This window comes from Xiphophorus couchianus, chromosome 15 (assembly GCF_001444195.1).
Source record: "Xiphophorus couchianus chromosome 15, X_couchianus-1.0, whole genome shotgun sequence".
Taxonomy (NCBI): Eukaryota; Metazoa; Chordata; class Actinopteri; order Cyprinodontiformes; family Poeciliidae; genus Xiphophorus; species Xiphophorus couchianus.
Window position 1 is genome coordinate 24,308,625 of NC_040242.1, and position 20,330 is coordinate 24,328,954.

The window sequence follows — 20,330 nt, forward strand, 5'->3', positions numbered from 1 at the left end:
GAGTAAGCTCAGGGGCCTCATGCATACGCACAAAAAATTTGCTGCGCCATATTTTACGCACAAATCGGCATGTTTAAAAATGAACTTTGCGTCAAAGTATGCGTAAATATAGGCACTTTTTCCCCGGCGTGTGCGGCAATACACTTTTTCTGTGACAAACTACAAAGTGTCAAAACTCATTTAAATACATTGAAATCTGACTACATTCAGAGTTATTTAGACCAAAAATCATCAAACCCGATGTTTTTTCATGATTTTAATATTTTATTGTTTAAATGTAAACAATGAAACAATGAAACTGAACCGCCTCAGACAAATAATCTAACACGCACAGAAATGAAAGAAAATAAGGCTTTATACATCCGGATTTGTTTGTGCGCCGCACTTTTCTAAATTTGTTCGTATGCCAAGTTTTAGTGTGAAAACTCTTTTATAAATGAGGCCCCAGATGTCTGTGGAAAGTTTCTTTGCGAAGGGAGCCCAGAGAAGGGACAGGAGAATGGATTTATCCCGGTAGGTGATTCCCACATTACAAGCCCGCTCTACGGCGACTGGCTCGCTAATGAGGCAATGAAGCCTTCAAACTGCTTCGCCACGTAGAGACCTTCGGGTGTCATTACTCCCAGATGGGACTGTCTCCTTGCGGAGAAACAAGCTTAGGGCTTCCATTAATTTGTCATTATCGTGAGTTAAAATGTTCATTAAAATAAAATGTTTGTTTTTGTTGCGCATTTGTATCTTATTTTGAAGGGATGTGTAAATAGAGACCAAAGTCAGCGAGAATTAGGGCAGTGGTCGAGACGAGAGGAGTAGAACTTGTGAGTCTTGGGTCTAGTTCACACGGCGCGATTTAAGAATTGTTGGCCGATTTTCCAAACCTCTGTGACCACAAACGAGCCGATTAAAGTAGAACAGGTAAGATCGGTTTCACCGATTTCACTCAAACATCCCGATTCCAGAAGAAAATCCATAAAACCCCAACATACCATACGTGAATTTAGAGTAAACAAACACGGATGACTATGTGGAAGCAATTGCGATAATTTGTGGACTCATTTTAAGCTAGCTAGAGTCAGCGACTCTAGCGAATTATAGCCTTATCGCTATAATCTATTTATGTCACGTTAATGATGGATAGATACCAACTGTTATCAACTGCGGTACCAGTTTCGCTCCAGTTCCTTTCCATATAATTTCTGTTGATATTTCTTGAGCAAAATGCAGAATAAACATTCATGCTGTTTCCACATTTTGTCTCGGATGTCCACCGGACTCTCTTTGCGCCATGTCAGCTGTTTGGGATTCCTCTCTGTGCTTACATCACCGCGCTTTCTGAAAACCTGTCACATTCTGCGTTCTCGCTCCCAGACCCCACACCGATAATCGGACCAAGATGATCCGGTTGAATATGCCCAATTTTAGATCGGAGCGACAATCTTAGAACTTGGAAGGTTCTAAGATTCTAAGGGGGGATCTAAGGTTCTAAGAAGAAAATCGGGGCAAAAAATGTAAAATTAAGCCAGATGAACACACCAACATGCAGAAGCCCGTCTCCCCCAGCCGTCTTGACCGGTCTGCCGCGATAAAAAGGTTGGGGACCACTGACACTGATAATGGCGAGCCAGCTCTAGTAGTATTGCCTGGCGGGCCAAATATAATTATAGTTGTAATTGCAATGTAATGTAATGTATTACATTGCGGGAAATATTTGGCCCGCAGGCAATACTAAATCGATTTGACACCTATGATTTAGACGCATCTGCAGTGTGGTAGTTGTGCAGCGGTTCATTATATCTCTTCAGCTGTTCAGTCTCTGCTCCTGCTGCATGCTTTTTGTAATGTCAGCAATTCCTGTGGTTTGGCTCAGCCTGCTGAGAAATGATTCACTGAGGGGAAATGAACTGATCACATGAGGAAATAAAAAGCAGTTTTATTATGAAAATCATCACTTCACCGAGGACTTCCATGCTAATGTTGTGTTTACTGGACTCATTCCACAGAGGAATTTCACTTCATGATTTGAAATGATTCCCACATTTATAACTTAGCAGGATTACTGTCTATTGAAGCAGGAGCAGGAAGGAGGAGGGTTTTTTTTTCCTTCAGTCCTCGTTGACAGATGTCTTCCTCTGGGATAGCACCAGCTGCTTCACCTGGGGTGTTAGGGTAAGCAGCTGTGCGCGGACCTTCCTGGCTTCCTCCTCCTCCTCATCACCATCTTCCTCCTCCTGCTTTCTGCTCTGGTTCTGACACACCAGCTGCTTCACCACCAGACCCTGGTAGGCAGACAGCAGTTGCTGCTGCTCCTGGAAACAAACACACATCAGCTGCTGGGTATTTGTGGATACCCAGTGCCTACAGGGGTGGGCACAGGTCACTGTGTAGTGACATACCGGTGGGATGCGGCCCGTCAGTATGCCGATAACTTGTGGGACGCAGCGGCCCGGCGCATGCAGCATGCAGTGGGTAGAGGCCTGGAACAGCAGCACACTGGTCAGATGCAGCACAAGTGCTGGGTCCTCCGCCTCCTTCAGTTGCTCCGTCAGGGCCTGGCGGTGCAGGAACTGAGCCTGTCTACATGCGGCACATTAATACACATTAATAATACATAATAATACATTAATAATATTTGTGAAAACATCCAGATACAGTTCAGATCCCATTGCTCCTATTACCTTTCCTTCTTCTTGTCTCCTTTCTTGAGCATGAAGCCGCAGACCTCTGCAGAGGCTTCCAAGTTACTCAGAAAGTCTTCCATTGTCTGGAATAAACAGGAAGAGATTTCAGATTACAGGACATCAGTTTTCAGAACCAGTGCTACAACCTAAAAGAAACAAAAGAGATAAAGAGGCTATTGGGCTCCAGGAGCTATTGGGCTCCAGCCCAATGGCTGAGGTTCACTCTGGTGTGTGGCAGAAGGGAAACAGGGCAGGGGGACGTGAGGACCGGATTTGAGAAACACTGGCCTGGTAGTAGTATCGACCTTTTCAGTGACATTTCAAGAAGTCAATGTTCTTCTTGCAGGGGTGGGCAACTCCAGGGCTCGAGGGCCGGTCTCCTGAAACTTTTAGATGTGTCTCTACTTCAACACACCTGAGTCAAATAATGAGGTCATTCATTATGGAGGTGATTCAGCTATTGGATTCAAGTGTTTTGGACCACGGAGACTTTGTTCACCCTAGGTGAGTTGCAGGACACTGGCCCTCGACGACCAGGATTGCCCACCCCTGTAGGCCTTCTAATGAGCCATCATTTGATCCAGGTGTGTTAAACAGGGAGAGAACTAAACCATGCAGGATGCCGGCCCTTGAGGACCGACTTTGGGAACCACTGACCTACGGTTTCCTCAGGAGGTGGGAACCTTCCAGTTAACAGCTCACCTTGCCATTGAGGCAGTTGTGCAGCTTCATGAGAGGACCTCTGGTCTCTTCTGACAGTTTGCCCAGAATCTTCACTCTGACCTGAAGCAACACAGGACAGTCAGAATCATCAGACCCATCAGAACTGTGGCTGGTTTCAGTGAGAGTCTTAGAAGCAGACCTCGGTGGTGATGGTGCTGGGGTTGTCGACTGACATCATCAGGTCAGCAGCCAGGAAGTTCACCAGAATGTTGGTCACATGAGTGCACAAGGTCTTCAGGATGTGTTTGGTGATCTGGATCTGAGTTTCATCTGTACCAAGGAGATTCAGAACTAGAACCTGATGCTGACTCCACAAAGCTTCTATTTTCTAGATTTTTGAAACACTTATTCTAAACAGAACTTCGATCTTTAAAATGATCATCTTATCAAATCAGGAATAAACATGGTACTAATTCAGCAAAGAAAAGGGCTAGTTCACCAGTTTTTTTAGAATCTGAACCAACCAACAAATGATCAGAATTTGAGGCACACTTTGGGAAGGTAAATATTTGCCATTTGTTATTTTAAATATCTAAAAGGTTATTTCAATGCTAAGTTTGTTGTCTGAATTACTTTTGATCACGAACAGTTAAAAACCACAGGACAAGTTTAAAACCATGATTTAAGGTAGGCCAGTGGTCAAAAAGCAGAAACAATATTTTGGGTGTTTGTAAAGGTGTATTTTTCTCAAAAGAAATTCAAGCACCAGAACACTGGTGCTTGAATACAGGGAGAATACTTCTCCCTGATGCGCCCATCACTCTGGAACAGGGTAAATCTGGACTCATCAGACCACATGACCCTCTTCCATTCCTCCAGAGTCCAATCTTTATGCTCCCTAGCAAACTGAAGCCTTTTTTTTCTGGTTAGCCTTACTGATTAGAGGTTTTCTTACGGCTACACAGCTGTTCAATCCCAACCCCTTGAGTTCCCTTCGCATTGTGCGTGTGGAAATGCTTTTGCGTTCACAATTAAACATACTCCTGAGTTCTGCTGTTGTTTTTCTTCGATTTGATTTGACCAAACGTTTAAGTAATCGCTGATCACGATCATTCAGGATTTGTTTCCGACCACATTTCTTCCTGGAAGACGATGGTTCCCCACCATCCTTCCAATTTTTAATGATGCGTTGGACAGTTCTTAACCCAATTCTAGTAGTTTCTGCAATCTCCTTAGATGTTTTCTCTGCTTGATGCATGCCAATGATTTGACCCTTCTTAAACAGACTAACGTCTTTTCCACGACCACAGGATGTCTTTTGCCATGGTTGTTTACCTTAAATGAGGAGTTACTCATTGCATCAGCTGGGGTTAAATAACTTGTTGCCAGCTGAAAGATAATCGCCTATGCAGTACTTATCCAATAGGAGGCTTGTACCTATTTGCTTAGTTAAATCCAGGTGGCGACTTTTTTTTTGGCCAGGCAGTGGTCAAATATATATATTTGAAGCCAACATTTGGAGCTAAAATGTTGGCTCCAAAACTCTTCTGTAAAATCACAGACTCCATTTCATATTTCCTACCTGATAAATTATGTGCATGCAGGCAGCACTGATTCAGCTGTATGTAAGACTAACAGTGCAGCGGGGCAGACCTGAGAATAGTTTGGTGCCCCTCTCAAACATCCGTATGTTGTTGTACAGGTTGCTGATCTCCTCCTGCAGATCCTTCATGCTCTTCTTCTTGCAGGCCGCTGAAGGCGAGCTGTTGGAGGACATGAAGACGGTCCTCAGGACTTCCTGGTATGCTTTGGTTAGAGGCCTGTAGAGACAGAGACAGGACACTGACTGCTGTGCGAGGGGAAAGTGAGCTGAGCCAGATGTGGTAAGTTACCTGACCAGCAACTCGGCCAGCTCAGACAGGATGTCTTCAGGACAGTCGTTTAGTCTGTCTTCCAGAATAGCAGCAATCTCCTCCTGGGCCATGAAGGGAGCCTCAGCTGGCCTGTTGCGACCTTGGTAGAGTAGAATACACTGATGAGCCTCAGTGCAAAACTCCCATTAAATCTGCCACCCAGAAAGGAAAACAGCCCAGGGTGTTGGGTGTGTTTACTGCAAAAGGATTCAGGAAGCATAAGGCTATATTGATTTTTTAAAACACTGTAAGTTGTATAATCGGAAATAGTTTTTTTTTTGTTTGTTTTGTTTTTATGTCATGTGGTCCACACTTCTTAAGGGTTGGTGGTGGTAATGCCACCAAGGTTTCTTACCAACCGGCAATAAATTTCAAGAAGAAGCAATAGTGGGTTTTGGGCAGGATATGTTTCCATTAAACGTAGAATTGCTAAATTAAAATTACCAATCTAAATTTGTAAAATGGAAACACTGTGATTTTGGAAAAAAACAAAAAAACACTTTTTTGATAAAGTCATTACGCTAGGGTGAGGTGGATTTTTGGCTGTATCAATATTTCACAGTATTTCACAAAACTACAATGGAAATACATTTTTTGCATAACACTCATGTGATCAACAGCTGGAAGTGATGGCTGGCAGAAGGTGACAGGAAGTTGTAGGAGGATAATTGTTGGGGGTTTTTTGCTGCACATTGTTGTGTCAATCTAAAATGTTGGCTCCAAAACTCTTCTGTAAAATCACAGACTGCAATTTACCCAAAAACGCATACGCAGCCACTCCAGCGCCTGAATGAGATGCGTGTCTCTTCTGATTGGCCAATAGATGAGTGCTAGTGCCATGGCTGAATTAAGAATATACGTATATCATGTTACTGTTTAGATCAGCTGCTGCATTGTTTTTTTAATGACTTATGTGAACAAGCTTATTCATGGGTTATTTCACTTAAATTCATTCTTTAGTGGAATCACCATTATTGAGAAATTGTGTTTTTTGAGCAGAATATAGACAAAAATTTGCACATATTTGTAGAGAAAATACAGCTACTGTTACATTCTGGTAAAGAGAATGGTGCCGGCATACTCTGCTGTGATGCTCCTGTCTCCTCATCGCTGTCCTCGTCCCTCCTGCCCTTCTTCTTGGTCTTGCGGATGCGGATCTCCCTGGCGTTGCCCCCCCCACCAGCCTTGGCGCTGCCGCTACCCTCTGGAAGACAATAAGTTAGAGCCCAACACTCTCATAGATCCCGCCACTACTGAAGTAGATGGACCTGCAGCCTTCTTCCTGCGCTCGGCATCCTTTCTCTCCTTCTTGGACAGAGCAACGCTCTCGGCCAGAGCGGACGCCTGCTTCAGGTCCTCCTCCGTTATCAGGAACACTGGGCTGTTCTTCACTTCCTGAGCAGCACAGAAGCAGAAATCAGAAATCATGCTGGCTCAGCACAGAAATTCTCCACAGAGAATTTCAGGGACAGGAAACTACCTTCTGAGCCTTCTGCTGCATAGCGTCTTCAAATAGTGCCTGGCAGATGCCGATGAACTTCTCACTGACCACCACAGTGCCCCCGAGAACTCTGGCCTGCGACTGCACATTGGAGTTCCTCAGGGCCTGGTTGATGAGCATCCCCATGTCCTCCATGGAAAGACAGCTGGGCAGGACCGACTGGGACATGACCAGAAAGCCCAATGAGAACTAGAAAAAGGCCAAACATTCACAGAGCAGGAATTTCTAGCTCTTCCCTTTGCAATATATTTATAGAGATAATCTATCCTGTGATTTAATTAAACAATGTATGTTCAAGATGTATACAGATGAGGGGTGGCAGAACATTGGCAGAAAACCCAAACTTAAAATTTACATTCAGATTAAGCATTTCAAACCAAGATGGTTGTAAAGTTAAAAGGGTTATGTGTTTTCCAAGCACATGGTGGTGTAAAATGGCACTATCACTTCCTGAGTAGAAGGAAAAAATATAACAACCTTGGGTTGTTAAAAAAATGCTATATATATCAAATATGACTTAAAAGTACTTGGTAATTTAACGCCTTGAAATTGGGCCTCTGTCTATTTAAAGACTCCTGCTCTTTCTGAAACTATGCCTTCAGGAAGTCACCACAAGATGGCTCCTCTTTAACAGCATTTTTGTTACCAGCATTTTACTGGACAGTAATGAAGTCAGCACCTGTGGAGTTCCACCAGGTGTTTGCAAATTGCTGCTGGCTAGTCTGGCGGAGCTGAGTGGGGGAGTCGCAGTGGAGGGCTGCTCAATTAAGAGGAAGCTCAGCAACTTGAAAACTGTAGCTGGAGGAGGAGCTGAATCTCAAAGATGGGGCTAGGTCCAGGCATTTTTTCCACAGCTAAATGGTTGCTGTAAGGACATTTCTTACATGCATGAAAGAATCAAAGCACCACCCCATTGAATAACATTATAATATGACTTAAAGCTCAAAAAGTGGATTTTACATAATACTGCCACTTTAAACATAAAAAGACAGAGGTCTCTATGTACTCATTAAGAACATGTACACTGCCTCTGGTGAGTGAAGTGGGAAGATTGCCAGAAGAAAAACATTTATGTGAGTTTTGTGAACTTTATGTGGTTGAGGATAAATTTCCTTTTATATTTTACCGTTCTATTAGAATTTGAAAAATAAAATGTTGGTCAAAATGCAAAATAAAAACTCTGATCTGTTTTGGTTGTCTGAAGCGCATAAGTTGAATGACACCTTTTCAACTGCATGTATAGTCTTGTCAGTCTATAATATTCAAATAATGAATATTATTTGAGAGACATGGAGAGACTGAATCAAATCTAGCTGAGGAACCCACTATCTCTCCTTTATCCATCCCTCCGTGTGGATATGAGTATATCCACACGTCTAATTGGAGCTAGGTGGGGGGGTGAAGAGATCGTCATGGTGATCTGAGCTGACCACCTGGAGGTCGGTCCACGTGGCAGAGTTAACAGCTTCCTCCACAGAGGCCTCCACCTGGTCCACCAGAGCCTGACCCACGCAGGTGGCGCGCAGGAATAGCAGCTTGCTGGATCTGAAGCGCTTCTTGATGTAGCTGGACGGGTCAGGGATCCCGAGACGGAGCAACGCATCGAACTCTGCAGAAAGAAAAGGAGAAGATGCTTCAAGCTGAAGAGAGCAGCAGATACATAACATAGGAAGCTGGTGCGGAAGAGTAGAATAGTTCTAGAGAAGGAAGTTAAAAGCAGCTGAAATTGTTTTGTTTTTTTCACAAATGATGCAAAACCTTGTCATCTACTGACAGCAGCAGGTCTTAAAACATCATTTTTAATGATTAAAATATAATTTCAGATGCATTACAAGCATTCATCAGTCAATGAACATTAATGACAAGTTAATTAATGGTTAATTATGGTTTGCATAGTTTACATATTTCGCTCTAGACTCGAGCCACCACATGCACACAGGATGTAAGTTGGAGGTGAGGCCGTGAATTCAATGAACATTCTGCTGATGAAAGTGAAGCATAAAATGTGAACGTCCCAAAACTGATATTTATGAATGTTGAGTTGTTAATAAAATTGGAGATATAAGAATCAAATCAATTATTCCGTCTTTTTCTTAAAGACGTATGTACACTGCTCAAAAAAATAAAGGGAACACTTAAACAACACAATATAACTCCAAGTAAATCAAACTTCTGTGAAATCAAACTGTCCACTTAGGAAGCAACACTGATTGACAATCAATTTCACCTGCTGTTGTGCAAATGGAATAGACAACAGGTGGAAATTATTGGCAATTAGCAAGACACACTCAATAAAGGAGTGGTTCTGCAGTTGGGACCACAGACCACTTCTCAGTACCTATGCTGTCTGGCTGATGTTTTGGTCAGTTTTGAATGTTGGTGGTGCTTTCACACTCGTGGTAGCATGAGACGGACTCCACAACCCACACAAGTGGCTCAGGTAGTGCAGCTCATCCAGGATGGCACATCAATGCGAGCTGTGGCAAGAAGGTTTGCTGTGTCTGTCAGCGTAGTGTCCAGAGGCTGGAGGCGCTACCAGGAGACAGGCCAGTACACCAGGAGACGTGGAGGAGGCCGTAGGAGGGCAACAACCCAGCAGCAGGACCGCTACCTCCGCCTTTGTGCAAGAAGGAACAGGAGGAGCACTGCCAGAGCCCTGCAAAATGACTTCCAGCAGGCCACAAATGTGCATGTGTCTGCACAAACGGTTAGAAACCGACTCCATGAGGATGGTATGAGGGCCTGACGTCCACAGATGGGGGTTGTGCTCACAGCCCAACACCGTGCAGGATCCAGAGAACACCAGGATTGGCAAATTCGCCACTGGTGCCTTGTGCTCTTCACAGATGAAAGCAGGTTCACACTGAGCACATGTGACTCTCCACGGCAGAGTCTGGAGACGCCGTGGAGAGCAGTCTGCTGCCTGCAACATCCTTCAGCATGACCGGTTTGGCAGTGGGTCAGTAATGGTGTGGGGTGGCATTTCTTTGGAGGGCCGCACAGTCCTCCATGTGCTCACCAGAGGTAGCCTGACTGCCATTAGGTACCGAGATGAGATCCTCAGAGCCCTTGTGAGACCATATGCTGGTGCGGTTGGCCCTGGGTTCCTCCTAATGCAGGACAATGCTAGACCTCATGTGGCTTGCAGTTCCTGCAAGATGAAGGCATTGAAGCTATGGACTGGCCAGCCTGTTCCCCAGACCTGAATCCGATTGAGCACATCTGGGACATCATGTCTCCATCCACCAATGTCACGTTGCACCACAGACTGTCCAGGAGTTGGCGGATGCTTTAGTCCAGGTCTGGGAGGAGATCCCTCAGGAGACCATCTGCCACCTCATCAGGAGCATGCCCAGGCGTTGTAGGGAGGTCATACAGGCACGTGGAGGCCACACACAATACTGAGCCTCATTTTGACTTGTTTTAAGGACATTACATTAAAGTTGGATCAGCGTGTAGTGTTATTTCACTTTAATTTTGTGTGTGGCTCCAAATCCAGGCCTCCATTGGTTAATAAATTTGATTTCCATTGATGATTTTTGTGTGATTTTGTTGTCAGCACATTCAACTTTGTACAGAACAAAGTATTCAACGAGAATATTTCTTTCATTCAGATCTAGGATGTGTTATTTGAGTGTTCCCTTTATTTTTTTGAGCAGTGTATGTAAATTTTACAAAAATGTTTTCTTTTTTTTTTTAAAACATATTTTTTTTAAATTGCCACCATGTTGTATAATATGAGACAGATAAATTGTAAAAGAATCAGGCTCCTCTGCCTACTCTCGGTAGTCCTAGAGTCATCTCAGCTATCATAATTGGTCAATCAGAGTGATTGACAACACTAAGACCCTCTTAGTGCAACCATTAAGCCATTCTTACCAAACAGTGTATGTCTGCTTTTCAGGCTTTAAACATACAGATCTAAAATTTTTATTTTTTTGAAGAATCAACAATAAGTGGGACACAATCGTGAGGTGGAATGAAATTTATTGGCTATTTTAAACTATTTTAACAAATAAAAAACTGCAAAGTGGGCCGTGCAATATTATTCGGCCCCCTTGAGGTTAATAGGGCTAGTAGGGCCACCTTTTGCTTGGATTACAGCTGCAAGTCGCTTGGGGTATGTCTATCAGTTTTGCACATGGAGAGACTGAAATTCTTGCCCATTCTTCCTTGCAAAACAGCTCAAGCACAATGAGGTTGGATGGAGAGCGATGTGAACAGCAGTTTTCAACTCTTTCCACAGATTCTCAATTGGATTCAGGTCTGGACTTTGACTTGGCCATTCTAACTCCTAGATATGTTTATTTGTGAACCATACCATTGTATATTTTGTTTTATGTTTGGGATCACTGTCTAATAAGACATCTTCCAATAGGAAGATAAATCTCCAATAAAGTCTTTTGCAGACTCCAACAGGTTTTCTTCCAGAATGTATTCGGCTCCATCCATCTTCCCATCAATTTTAACAATCTTCCCTGTCCCTGCTGAAGAAAAGGCCCAAACCATGATGCTGCCACCACCATGTTTGACAGTGGGGATGGTGTGATTGGGATAATGAGCTGTGTTGCTGTTACGGCAAACATATTATTTTGCATTGTGGCCAAAATGTTTGATTTTGGTTTCATCTGACCAGAGCACATTTTTCAACATGTCTGGTGGCTTGTGGCAAACTTTAAACAAAACGTTTCTGGATATCTTTGAGAAATGGCTTTCTTTTTGCCACTTTTCCATAAAGACCAGATTTGTGCTGTGTATGACTGATTGTTGTACTATGGACAACCTCAGCTGGTAGATCTCTGCAGTTCATCCAGAGTGATCATGGGCCTCTTGGCTGCATCTCTGATCAGTCTTCTCTTTGTTCGAGATGAAAGTTTAGAGGGATGGCCGGGTCTTGCAGTGGTCTGATACTCCTTCCATTTCAATATGATCGCTTGCACAGTACTCCTTGGGATGTTTAAAACTTGGGAAATCTTTTTGTATCTAAATCCAGCTTTAAACGTCTCAACAACAGTATCTGGGACCTGCCTGGTGCCTTGGTCTTCATGATGCTCTCTGCGCTTTAAACACAACCTTGAGACTATCAGAGAGCAGGTGAATTTATATGGGGGGACAGGTCAATTCTATTTATCATCATCAATCATTTAGGACAACATTGGATCATTCAGAGATCCTCACTGAACTTCTCGAGTGAGTTTGCTGCACTGAAAGTAATGGGGTCGAATAATATTACACGCCCCACTTTGCAGTTTTTTATTTGTTAAAAAAGTTTAAAATATCCAATAAACTTCGTCCCACCTCACGATTGTGTTCCACTTGTTGATTCTACAGAAAATCATACAAATTTTAGATCTTTATGTTTAAAGCCTGAAAAGCGGCAAAAGGTTGAAAAGGGGGCCGAATACTTCCGCAAAGCACTGTATGTATGTATGTATGTATGTATGTATGTATGTATGTACACAGCCTGGCCAAAAAAAAAGTCGCCACCAAAAAATACTCACACTCTCTAATATTTTGTTGGACCGCCTTTAGCTTTGATTACAGCCCGCATTCGCTGTGGCATTGTTTCAATAAGCTTCTGCAGTGTCACAAGATTTATTTCCATCCAGTGTTGCATTAATCTTTCACCAAGATCTGGTATTAATGATGGGAGAGTCTGGGATGGGATGTGCCTTCTCTAGCACATCCCAAAGATTCTCAATGGGGTTAAGGTCTGGACTCTGTGGTGGCCAATCCATGTGTGAAAAAGATGTCTCATGCTCCCTGAACCACTCTTTCACAATGTGAGCCCGATGAATCCTGGCATTGTCATCTTGGAATATGATTTGGGAAGACAAAATGATGGAATAACCTGGTCATTCAGTATATTCAGGGCCTTGTCCTGCCTTGTCCTGTCGTCCTCCCACTACGCTTCCCTTCAGACATCCACTGTTCACCAGCTCCTCCAAAACAGCTGACTAGCTGACCTCATTCTTTGGGCACAAAATGTTACTGAACCTAGACCTGACCAACTGCAGCAACCCCAGATCATAGCACTGCTCCCACAGGCTTGTACAGTAGGCACTAGGCATGATGAGTGCATCACTTCACCTGCCTCTCTTCTTACCCTGATGCGCCCATCACTCTGGAACAGGGCAAATCTGGACTCATCAGACCACATGACCCTCTTCCATTCCTCCAGAGTCCAATCTTTATGCGCCCTAGCAAACTGAAGCCTTTTTTTCTGGTTAGCCTTACTGATTAGAGGTTTTCTTACGGCTACACAGCTGTTCAATCCCAACCCCTTGAGTTCCCTTCGCATTGTGCGTGTGGAAATGCTTTTGCGTTCACAATTAAACATACTCCTGAGTTCTCCTGTTGTTTTTCTTCGATTTGATTTGACCAAACGTTTAAGTAATCGCCGATCACGATCATTCAGGATTTGTTTCTGACCACATTTCTTCCTGGAAGACGATGGTTCCCCACCATCCTCCCAGTTTTTAATGATGCGTTGGACAGTTCTTAACCCAATTCTAGTAGTTTCTGCAATCTCCTTAGATGTTTTCTCTGCATGCCAATGATTTGACCCTTCTTAAACAGACTAACGTCTTTTCCACGACCACAGGATGTGTCTTTTGCCATGGTTGTTTAAGAAATGAGGAGTTACTCATTGCATCAGCTGGGGTTAAATAACTTGTTGCCAGCTGAAAGATAATTGCCTATGCAGTACTTATCCAATAGGAGGCTTGTACCTATTTGCTTAGTTAAATCCAGGTGGCGACTTTTTTTTTGGCCAGGCAGTGTCTATATATGTATGTGTATATGTGTCTGTATATGTATGTATATGTACATACATATACAGTACATACATATATAATATCTATATATATAGATATAGATATTTATATATATCTATATATAAATATCTATCTATCTATCTATCTATCTATTGAGAGAGCAATATCTCCCTTTAAAGAGAGAGAGAGAGAGAGAGGAAGACTATATACATGCTTAGGTCATTTAGAATCTCTTGTAAGGAGGAACATTTTAAAACTGAAGTATGGAGGGTTGAGAATGGAAGAGAGTGGTAATCTTGTAATCTAAATGGGAAATAATAAATTTTTCCCTAGTCACAGAATGCTGTGATGAAAGGGTAAGATGACCAGTTTAAAGATATTTCAAGGTTCTACAGAAAGAGATATTTTTCCCCTTCGCTTGTTGCAAACAGCTGATGTCATAAATCAAAGCCGAAGCAAACCATGTTTGCCTTGGGATCCTGAAGCCCAGTCCTCAAGAACTGCCACCCTGCAACTTTTAGATGTATTCCTTTTTTTAAAACCCCTCGGCTTACTAGCAGGTTTCTGCAGAGCTGAGTTACTGCTAGTGTGGGAAGTCAGCCTTTTGACTCATGCATTTTGGGAAAGCGATGCAGGGTGGAGGATTGAACACTGATCTAGTGTAATAAAAGCAAAGACCTAGGTATCCGTTCTGTTGGAGGAAGGAGTCCACCCAGGCGTTCTGTGTTCTGGCGTAGATGTCAGGGATGTACACAGCCTTGTCCTGTCGTCCTCCCACTACGCTTCCCTTCAGACGTCCACTGTTCACCAGCTCCTCCAAAACGGCTGGGACAAAAATGCACAAATAAAGACCCACAAAAACAAAACACCCACTTAATGGGGGAGTATTATGTATTTTTCCGGCACATACTGCCATTTTGTAGCTCAATTACCTTCATTTGTTATAGAAATGCTATAATTTCTTTTAAGCACAACCAAAGAAATTTGACTTGGTAATTTAACGTCTTGAAATTGGGCCTCCTGCTCTTCCTGAAACTCCACCTTCAGGAAGTCATCACAACATCACTATTAAACCCTCAACAATGTTTTTCCCAGCATTGCACTCAGCAGATTCACCAGGTGTTTGGTTTTTGCTGGAGGAGCTGAGTGGGGAAGTCCCAGAGGAGGGCTGCTCTGTGCGGTATTAGCTCAGAAGCTTGGAAACTGCTCTGAGCAAACGGGGCTAGGCCCACCCAGGGTTTTGCACAGCTGAATGGTTGCCACAGGAGATTAAATGATTTCTCAAACATACATGAAATAATCAAAGCAACACTTCAATACAAGAAGAAGTAAAGCTCAAAAAAGTAAATTATACATAATACTGCCCCCTTAAATGATATGAAATGATCAATGTAAAGTCTCCTTACTGTACAGGAGGTGTTCCTGAAATCCAAACACTGCAATCATGCTGCTGACGGGTATTGGTCTGCAGAGCACAACATCACCAGACTGATATCCAAACAAAGTTCTGAGAACTTTGTTTGGATATCCAATAAGTCCAAACATGTGTGTGATGTGCACACACCGTTTCTGTGGCAATAAGCCGCCTCTGTTCGGCACAGGGAACATGTTATGGGAGTATTTAGTTGTACCTTGTGATTCCGCTGAACAGGCCTCTGATTCGGGCTTTGTGACGTGCAACAAAAGCTCTGGTGAAGATCACTCCTCTGTTGTACTGGTCCATTTCTCCCTCGATGAGTTTTCCCAGGCGTTTCAACACTTCCTGAAATGAGAAAAAACAATCCTGATGGGGCTTTTTACCCTCAAATGCTTGACTCAGCAATAACTCCACTGTGGCTGAATGTCTGAACCTGGGGCAAGGCGTAGATAATCATGAGGTGACTCACCTCAGTTAGGAAGTCTCCTGGGAGGTCGTAGCTTTTACACAGCTCTGCCATGCTGATCAAACCGGCCTCCTGCAGTTTGTCGTTCACCTCCTCAGCCAGATGGTTCAGGTAGGCGCTGCACAGCACAGGATACAGAAAACAGCTCAATGCATGCAGCCTCTGCATCTCAGGTTCATTATCAGTTAGGAGGTCAGCCAGGTGTCCAACTAGGGGAATAAGAACAGGATTAGATTAGACTTTTCATACATTTTTATTAGAAATGAAAGGAAACTACATGCGACTTGTTTAATACAGTGAACCCTCGCAATAACGTGGTTCACCTTTCACAACCTCGCTGCTTCGCGGATTTGTTTGTGCAGTTTTTTTTTTCACAGTGCATTGTGTTCTGAGTCCTGATTGACTAAACAGTCTCCGTGCTTCTTCTCTACCCGTGTGTCAATAACGTTACGGTATTTAAATATACAGCTTTGCAAATTTTGGCAAATATTTTTGCCCAGAAGAAAAAAGAGCGTCAACAACTACCGATAACTATGTTCTTCTCTCGAAAAAACACACCTGCACCACAGGCTTCAGAAGAAAAGGACACTAGAGAGCGGAGTCAGGCCGCAGCGTCACAGACAGAGGAACAGTGTCACAATTTCTCCTACTGTACTTCGTATTGATGATTACAATGATTATGTTACTGTAGTTATTTATAAGAAAGTGTTCTCTTTGTTAAAAAAATGCTTAGCCAAAGAACAGGTTTTGTTCTTTGGTTTTAATGTAGAGTATTTAATTATGCTGTATAATAATTGTAAAAAAACAAAGGTAAAAGGTAACTACTTCACGGATTTCGCCTATCAAGGGTTCTATTCGGAACGCAACTCCCGCGAAAAACGAGGGTTCACTGTATTCAGAATTTTACCTTCAACAAATCTCAAGATTTGAGCATACAGTATGTAGGGATTCTATAGAGATACAAAATCCATTTATGCATCTTAAAAAGTAATTTAAAATGTCAAATAAGGGGGGTGCTGTGGTGACGCAAGCACAACCCGTATATAAAGGTCTTAGTCCTTGACGTGGCCGTCACAGGTTCGAGTCCCGGCCTTTTGACCCTTGCTGCATGTCTTCTCCCTCTCTCATTACCACTTTCAAATCAAGGCCACTACAGCCAATAAAACCTTTAAAAAAAGTCAAACAATTAGGGCTAGAACTTTACCATATTAATTTGAGTTAATTGATTACATAAATTAATCATCTCCTAACAGAAAGCTGATTGGATGGAAGTCATCCTCTGCTTGTACTCACTCATCAATGAGCTGTCCCAGGACTAGCTGGACCCCTTTGTCTGACTTGGCAATGTCGCTGGCTCTGTTTTCCACATGGACCCAGTCCACGTTGATGATCTAAAGGAAGTATCATTTAAAGGACATCTCAACAAGAACTTCAGCAAATGGAGATGGAAGGTCACTGAATGGGAACAAACCTGCTGCAGATCCACAATGTTGATTCTTCCTGCAGGAAACACTGAAATATAACCATCTGCAGTTTCAACAGGTCAAAAAAATAAAGGGAACACTTAAACAACACAATATAACTCCAAGTAAATCAAACTTCTGTGAAATCAAACTGTCCACTTAGGAAGCAACACTGATTGACAATCAATTTCACCTGCTGTTGTGCAAATGGAATAGACAACAGGTGGAAATTATTGGCAATTAGCAAGACACACTCAATAAAGGAGTGGTTCTGCAGTTGGGACCACAAACCACTTCTCAGTACCTATGCTGTCTGGCTGATGTTTTGGTCAGTTTTGAATGTTGGTGGTGCTTTCACACTCGTGGTAGCATGAGACGGACTCCACAACCCACACAAGTGGCTCAGGTAGTGCAGCTCATCCAGGATGGCACATCAATGCGAGCTGTGGCAAGAAGGTTTGCTGTGTCTGTCAGCGTAGTGTCCAGAGGCTGGAGGCGCTACCAGGAGACGTGGAGGAGGCCGTAGGAGGGCAACAACCCAGCAGCAGGACCGCTACCTCCGCCTTTGTGCAAGAAGGAACAGGAGGAGCACTGCCAGAGCCCTGCAAAATGACTTCCAGCAGGCCACAAATGTGCATGTGTCTGCACAAACGGTTAGAAACCGACTCCATGAGGATGGTATGAGGGCCTGACGTCCACAGATGGGGGTTGTGCTCACAGCCCAACACCGTGCAAGATCCAGAGAACACCAGGATTGGCAAATTCGCCACTGGTGCCTTGTGCTCTTCACAGATGAAAGCAGGTTCACACTGAGCACATGTGACAGACATGGCAGAGTCTGGAGACGCCGTGGAGAGCAGTCTGCTGCCTGCAACATCCTTCAGCATGACCGGTTTGGCAGTGGGTCAGTAATGGTGTGGGGTGGCATTTCTTTGGAGGGCCGCACAGTCCTCCATGTGCTCACCAGAGGTAGCCTGACTGCCATTAGGTACCGAGATGAGATCCTCAGAGCCCTTGTGAGACCATATGCTGGTGCGGTTGGCCCTGGGTTCCTCCTAATGCAGGACAATGCTAGACCTCATGTGGCTGGAGTGTGTCAGCAGTTCCTGCAAGATGAAGGCATTGAAGCTATGGACTGGCCAGCCTGTTCCCCAGACCTGAATCCGATTAAGCACATCTGGGACATCATGTCTCCATCCACCAATGTCACATTGCACCACAGACTGTCCAGGAGTTGGCGGATGCTTTAGTCCAGGTCTGGGAGGAGATCCCTCAGGAGACCATCCGCCACCTCATCAGGAGCATGCCCAGGCGTTGTAGGGAGGTCATACAGGCACGTGGAGGCCACACACAATACTGAGCCTCATTTTGACTTGTTTTAAGGACATTACATTAAAGTTGGATCAGCGTGTAGTGTTATTTCACTTTAATTTTGTGTGTGGCTCCAAATCCAGGCCTCCATTGGTTAATAAATTTGATTTCCATTGATGATTTTTGTGTGATTTTGTTGTCAGCACATTCAACTTTGTACAGAACAAAGTATTCAATGAGAATATTTCTTTCATTCAGATCTAGGATGTGTTATTTGAGTGTTCCCTTTATTTTTTTGAGCAGTGTATTTTTATGTTGTACCGACCTCCATGGACATACAGCTCGTCCCGGATTTCCCTGCTGATCTGTGCTGGAGTGATGTACTCCTTCCCATCCAGAGTGTGCACCACGTCCAACTTCCTGTCCTGAACCAGCTTTGTGATGATTTCTATGCAGTTCCTTTCCGACAACCTGGAAACGGTTTAGAGACACAATCGATACTTTAAAAACTAACACCACTAAGGTTTTCTTCACATGAACAAACTAGTCTCCACAGTGAGCTGCCTTAACCAGCTGAGTTAGCTCATGTTAGCATTCGGGCTATCGGTCTCACCTCTGTACTGTGTCCGCAAACTGAGCCCGCTGGAAGTCCGCGGCCAGCCGGCGAATCTCCTCCCAATCTGCAGCCATTATTCCGCTAACAAGGCACGAGGACAGTCCGCTGTCAGCGCTTCACTTCACCTCACCTGTCCACAGGAGTTTGCTAACTGAAGAATAGCTCTGCTACAAAGCAACACGTCAACATACAGTGACGTAGGACGGCAAGCCTGTAGGTACAATCCCGCCCCCACAAAAACACATTGGGCCAAATTCAGCAAGTACACCTTGCTGAATTTGCAAACAGAGAGGGGCGGGGAAGGACACTGGCATACCTTATTTGGAAATGGGACAATTGCACTCTGGAAATGAAGAGGGCGATTACCCACAGCCTAACGTTTTGTTTTCTTATGAAATCTGTGATAGCTTGACCTTTAGGAAGTAGTTGAAGCATTTGTTATAACTTGTGTCTTTTATTTATTTCATCTAAGTTCACAGTTCTCCAATTCTGTAGCTTTCTGTGAACTTCTGGTGGCGGGGAGGGGAGGGGAGAGGGAAGGGGGGGAGCAATTTTCACCAAAATGAAATAACTAAATAAGTAATGGCCATCATTGTTCCTAATAATATTTTTTAATCTGTACATTTATTTATTATTTATTTGCTCTCTCAGTTGCAACTCTCATGAAACACAAAATATAGACGTGGTTCTAGTTTTAAACCACCAGAACTGCAGTTTTTCATCATTTTTAAGCTGTTAAATAGCAAATAAAACAGAAAATTGAATGCCGAGCTGCGAAATAAAAACTTCTTAATTTGTCACTTCTTTCGCTGAGATAAAGCTTTTTTAACCTTACATCTGCAGCTCTCATGAAACAAAGACTAAGATTTGGTTCCACCTTCAAACAACCAGAACTAAGGCTTCTCAGCATTTCTAAGGTGTTTCAAAGCTAATAATGCTGAAAACTTAATGTAGAGCTGAAAATTCCCATATTGTCACTTTTGGACTTCTCTCGCGGAGATATAGCTTTTTTGGTCTCTAACATTCAAAACTCATGAAACTCAAAATTTAGACTTGGTTCCAGCTTCAAACCACCAGAACTACTGCATCTCAGCATTTCTATGCTGTTCCAAAGCTAATAAGGCTGAATATTGAGAGTAGTGCTGAAAATGTACATATTGTCACTTTTCCACTTCTCTCGCTGAGAAAACTTTTTTTGGTCTTGTTGTTGCGCAATACCCCCCCCCCCCTCCTTTCTGTGTCTACTCTCTCACTCTCGTACTTCCTCTTCTGAGAGGGGAGATGTGCTACCAGCTCTCCTTCTAACGGGTTAATTGAGTTTCCTAAATCTGCTGGGATTTACCCTGTCCAGAACTGAAGCAAACTCTGTTTAAGCTGGTTTCGAGAAACGATTCGCCTGGTTATCTGACGGCCTACATCCAGGTGTCCCACCCTTCTTCCCTCTGTGAATTAGCCAGACTGAGCAGCCTACAGCCAACTAGTTTCACAGAGCACATCTGTTAACGGTCGCTCGTTCTCTATTTTAC

At 43.5% G+C, this 20,330-nt stretch overlaps 1 protein-coding gene across 5 annotated transcripts; it reads right to left on the reverse strand.

Moving 5' to 3' along the window:
• Positions 1–1,910: 1,910 nt before the first annotated feature.
• On the reverse strand, positions 1,911–19,019 carry ufl1 (UFM1-specific ligase 1). Of its 5 annotated transcripts, none has more exons than XM_028040536.1 (19): positions 18,802–19,019; positions 18,514–18,659; positions 16,886–16,914; positions 16,708–16,805; positions 15,418–15,532; positions 15,163–15,293; positions 14,938–14,996; positions 14,210–14,356; positions 8,186–8,364; positions 6,735–6,914; positions 6,523–6,649; positions 6,336–6,458; positions 5,234–5,354; positions 4,995–5,161; positions 3,541–3,671; positions 3,381–3,461; positions 2,676–2,761; positions 2,394–2,574; positions 1,911–2,306 (listed from the first exon to the last, which is right to left on the reverse strand). In XM_028040536.1, exons 1-19 carry the CDS (start codon positions 18,876–18,878, stop codon positions 2,103–2,105), a joined length of 2,382 nt encoding a protein of 793 aa, XP_027896337.1. In that variant the 5' UTR covers positions 18,879–19,019; the 3' UTR covers positions 1,911–2,102. The 5 variants fall into 5 exon arrangements, with proteins under 5 accessions (XP_027896337.1, XP_027896336.1, XP_027896335.1 ...); XM_028040535.1 differs by having other exon boundaries at positions 16,886–16,926; XM_028040534.1 differs by having other exon boundaries at positions 8,189–8,364; positions 16,886–16,941.
• Between the last annotated feature and the right edge of the window lie 1,311 nt (positions 19,020–20,330).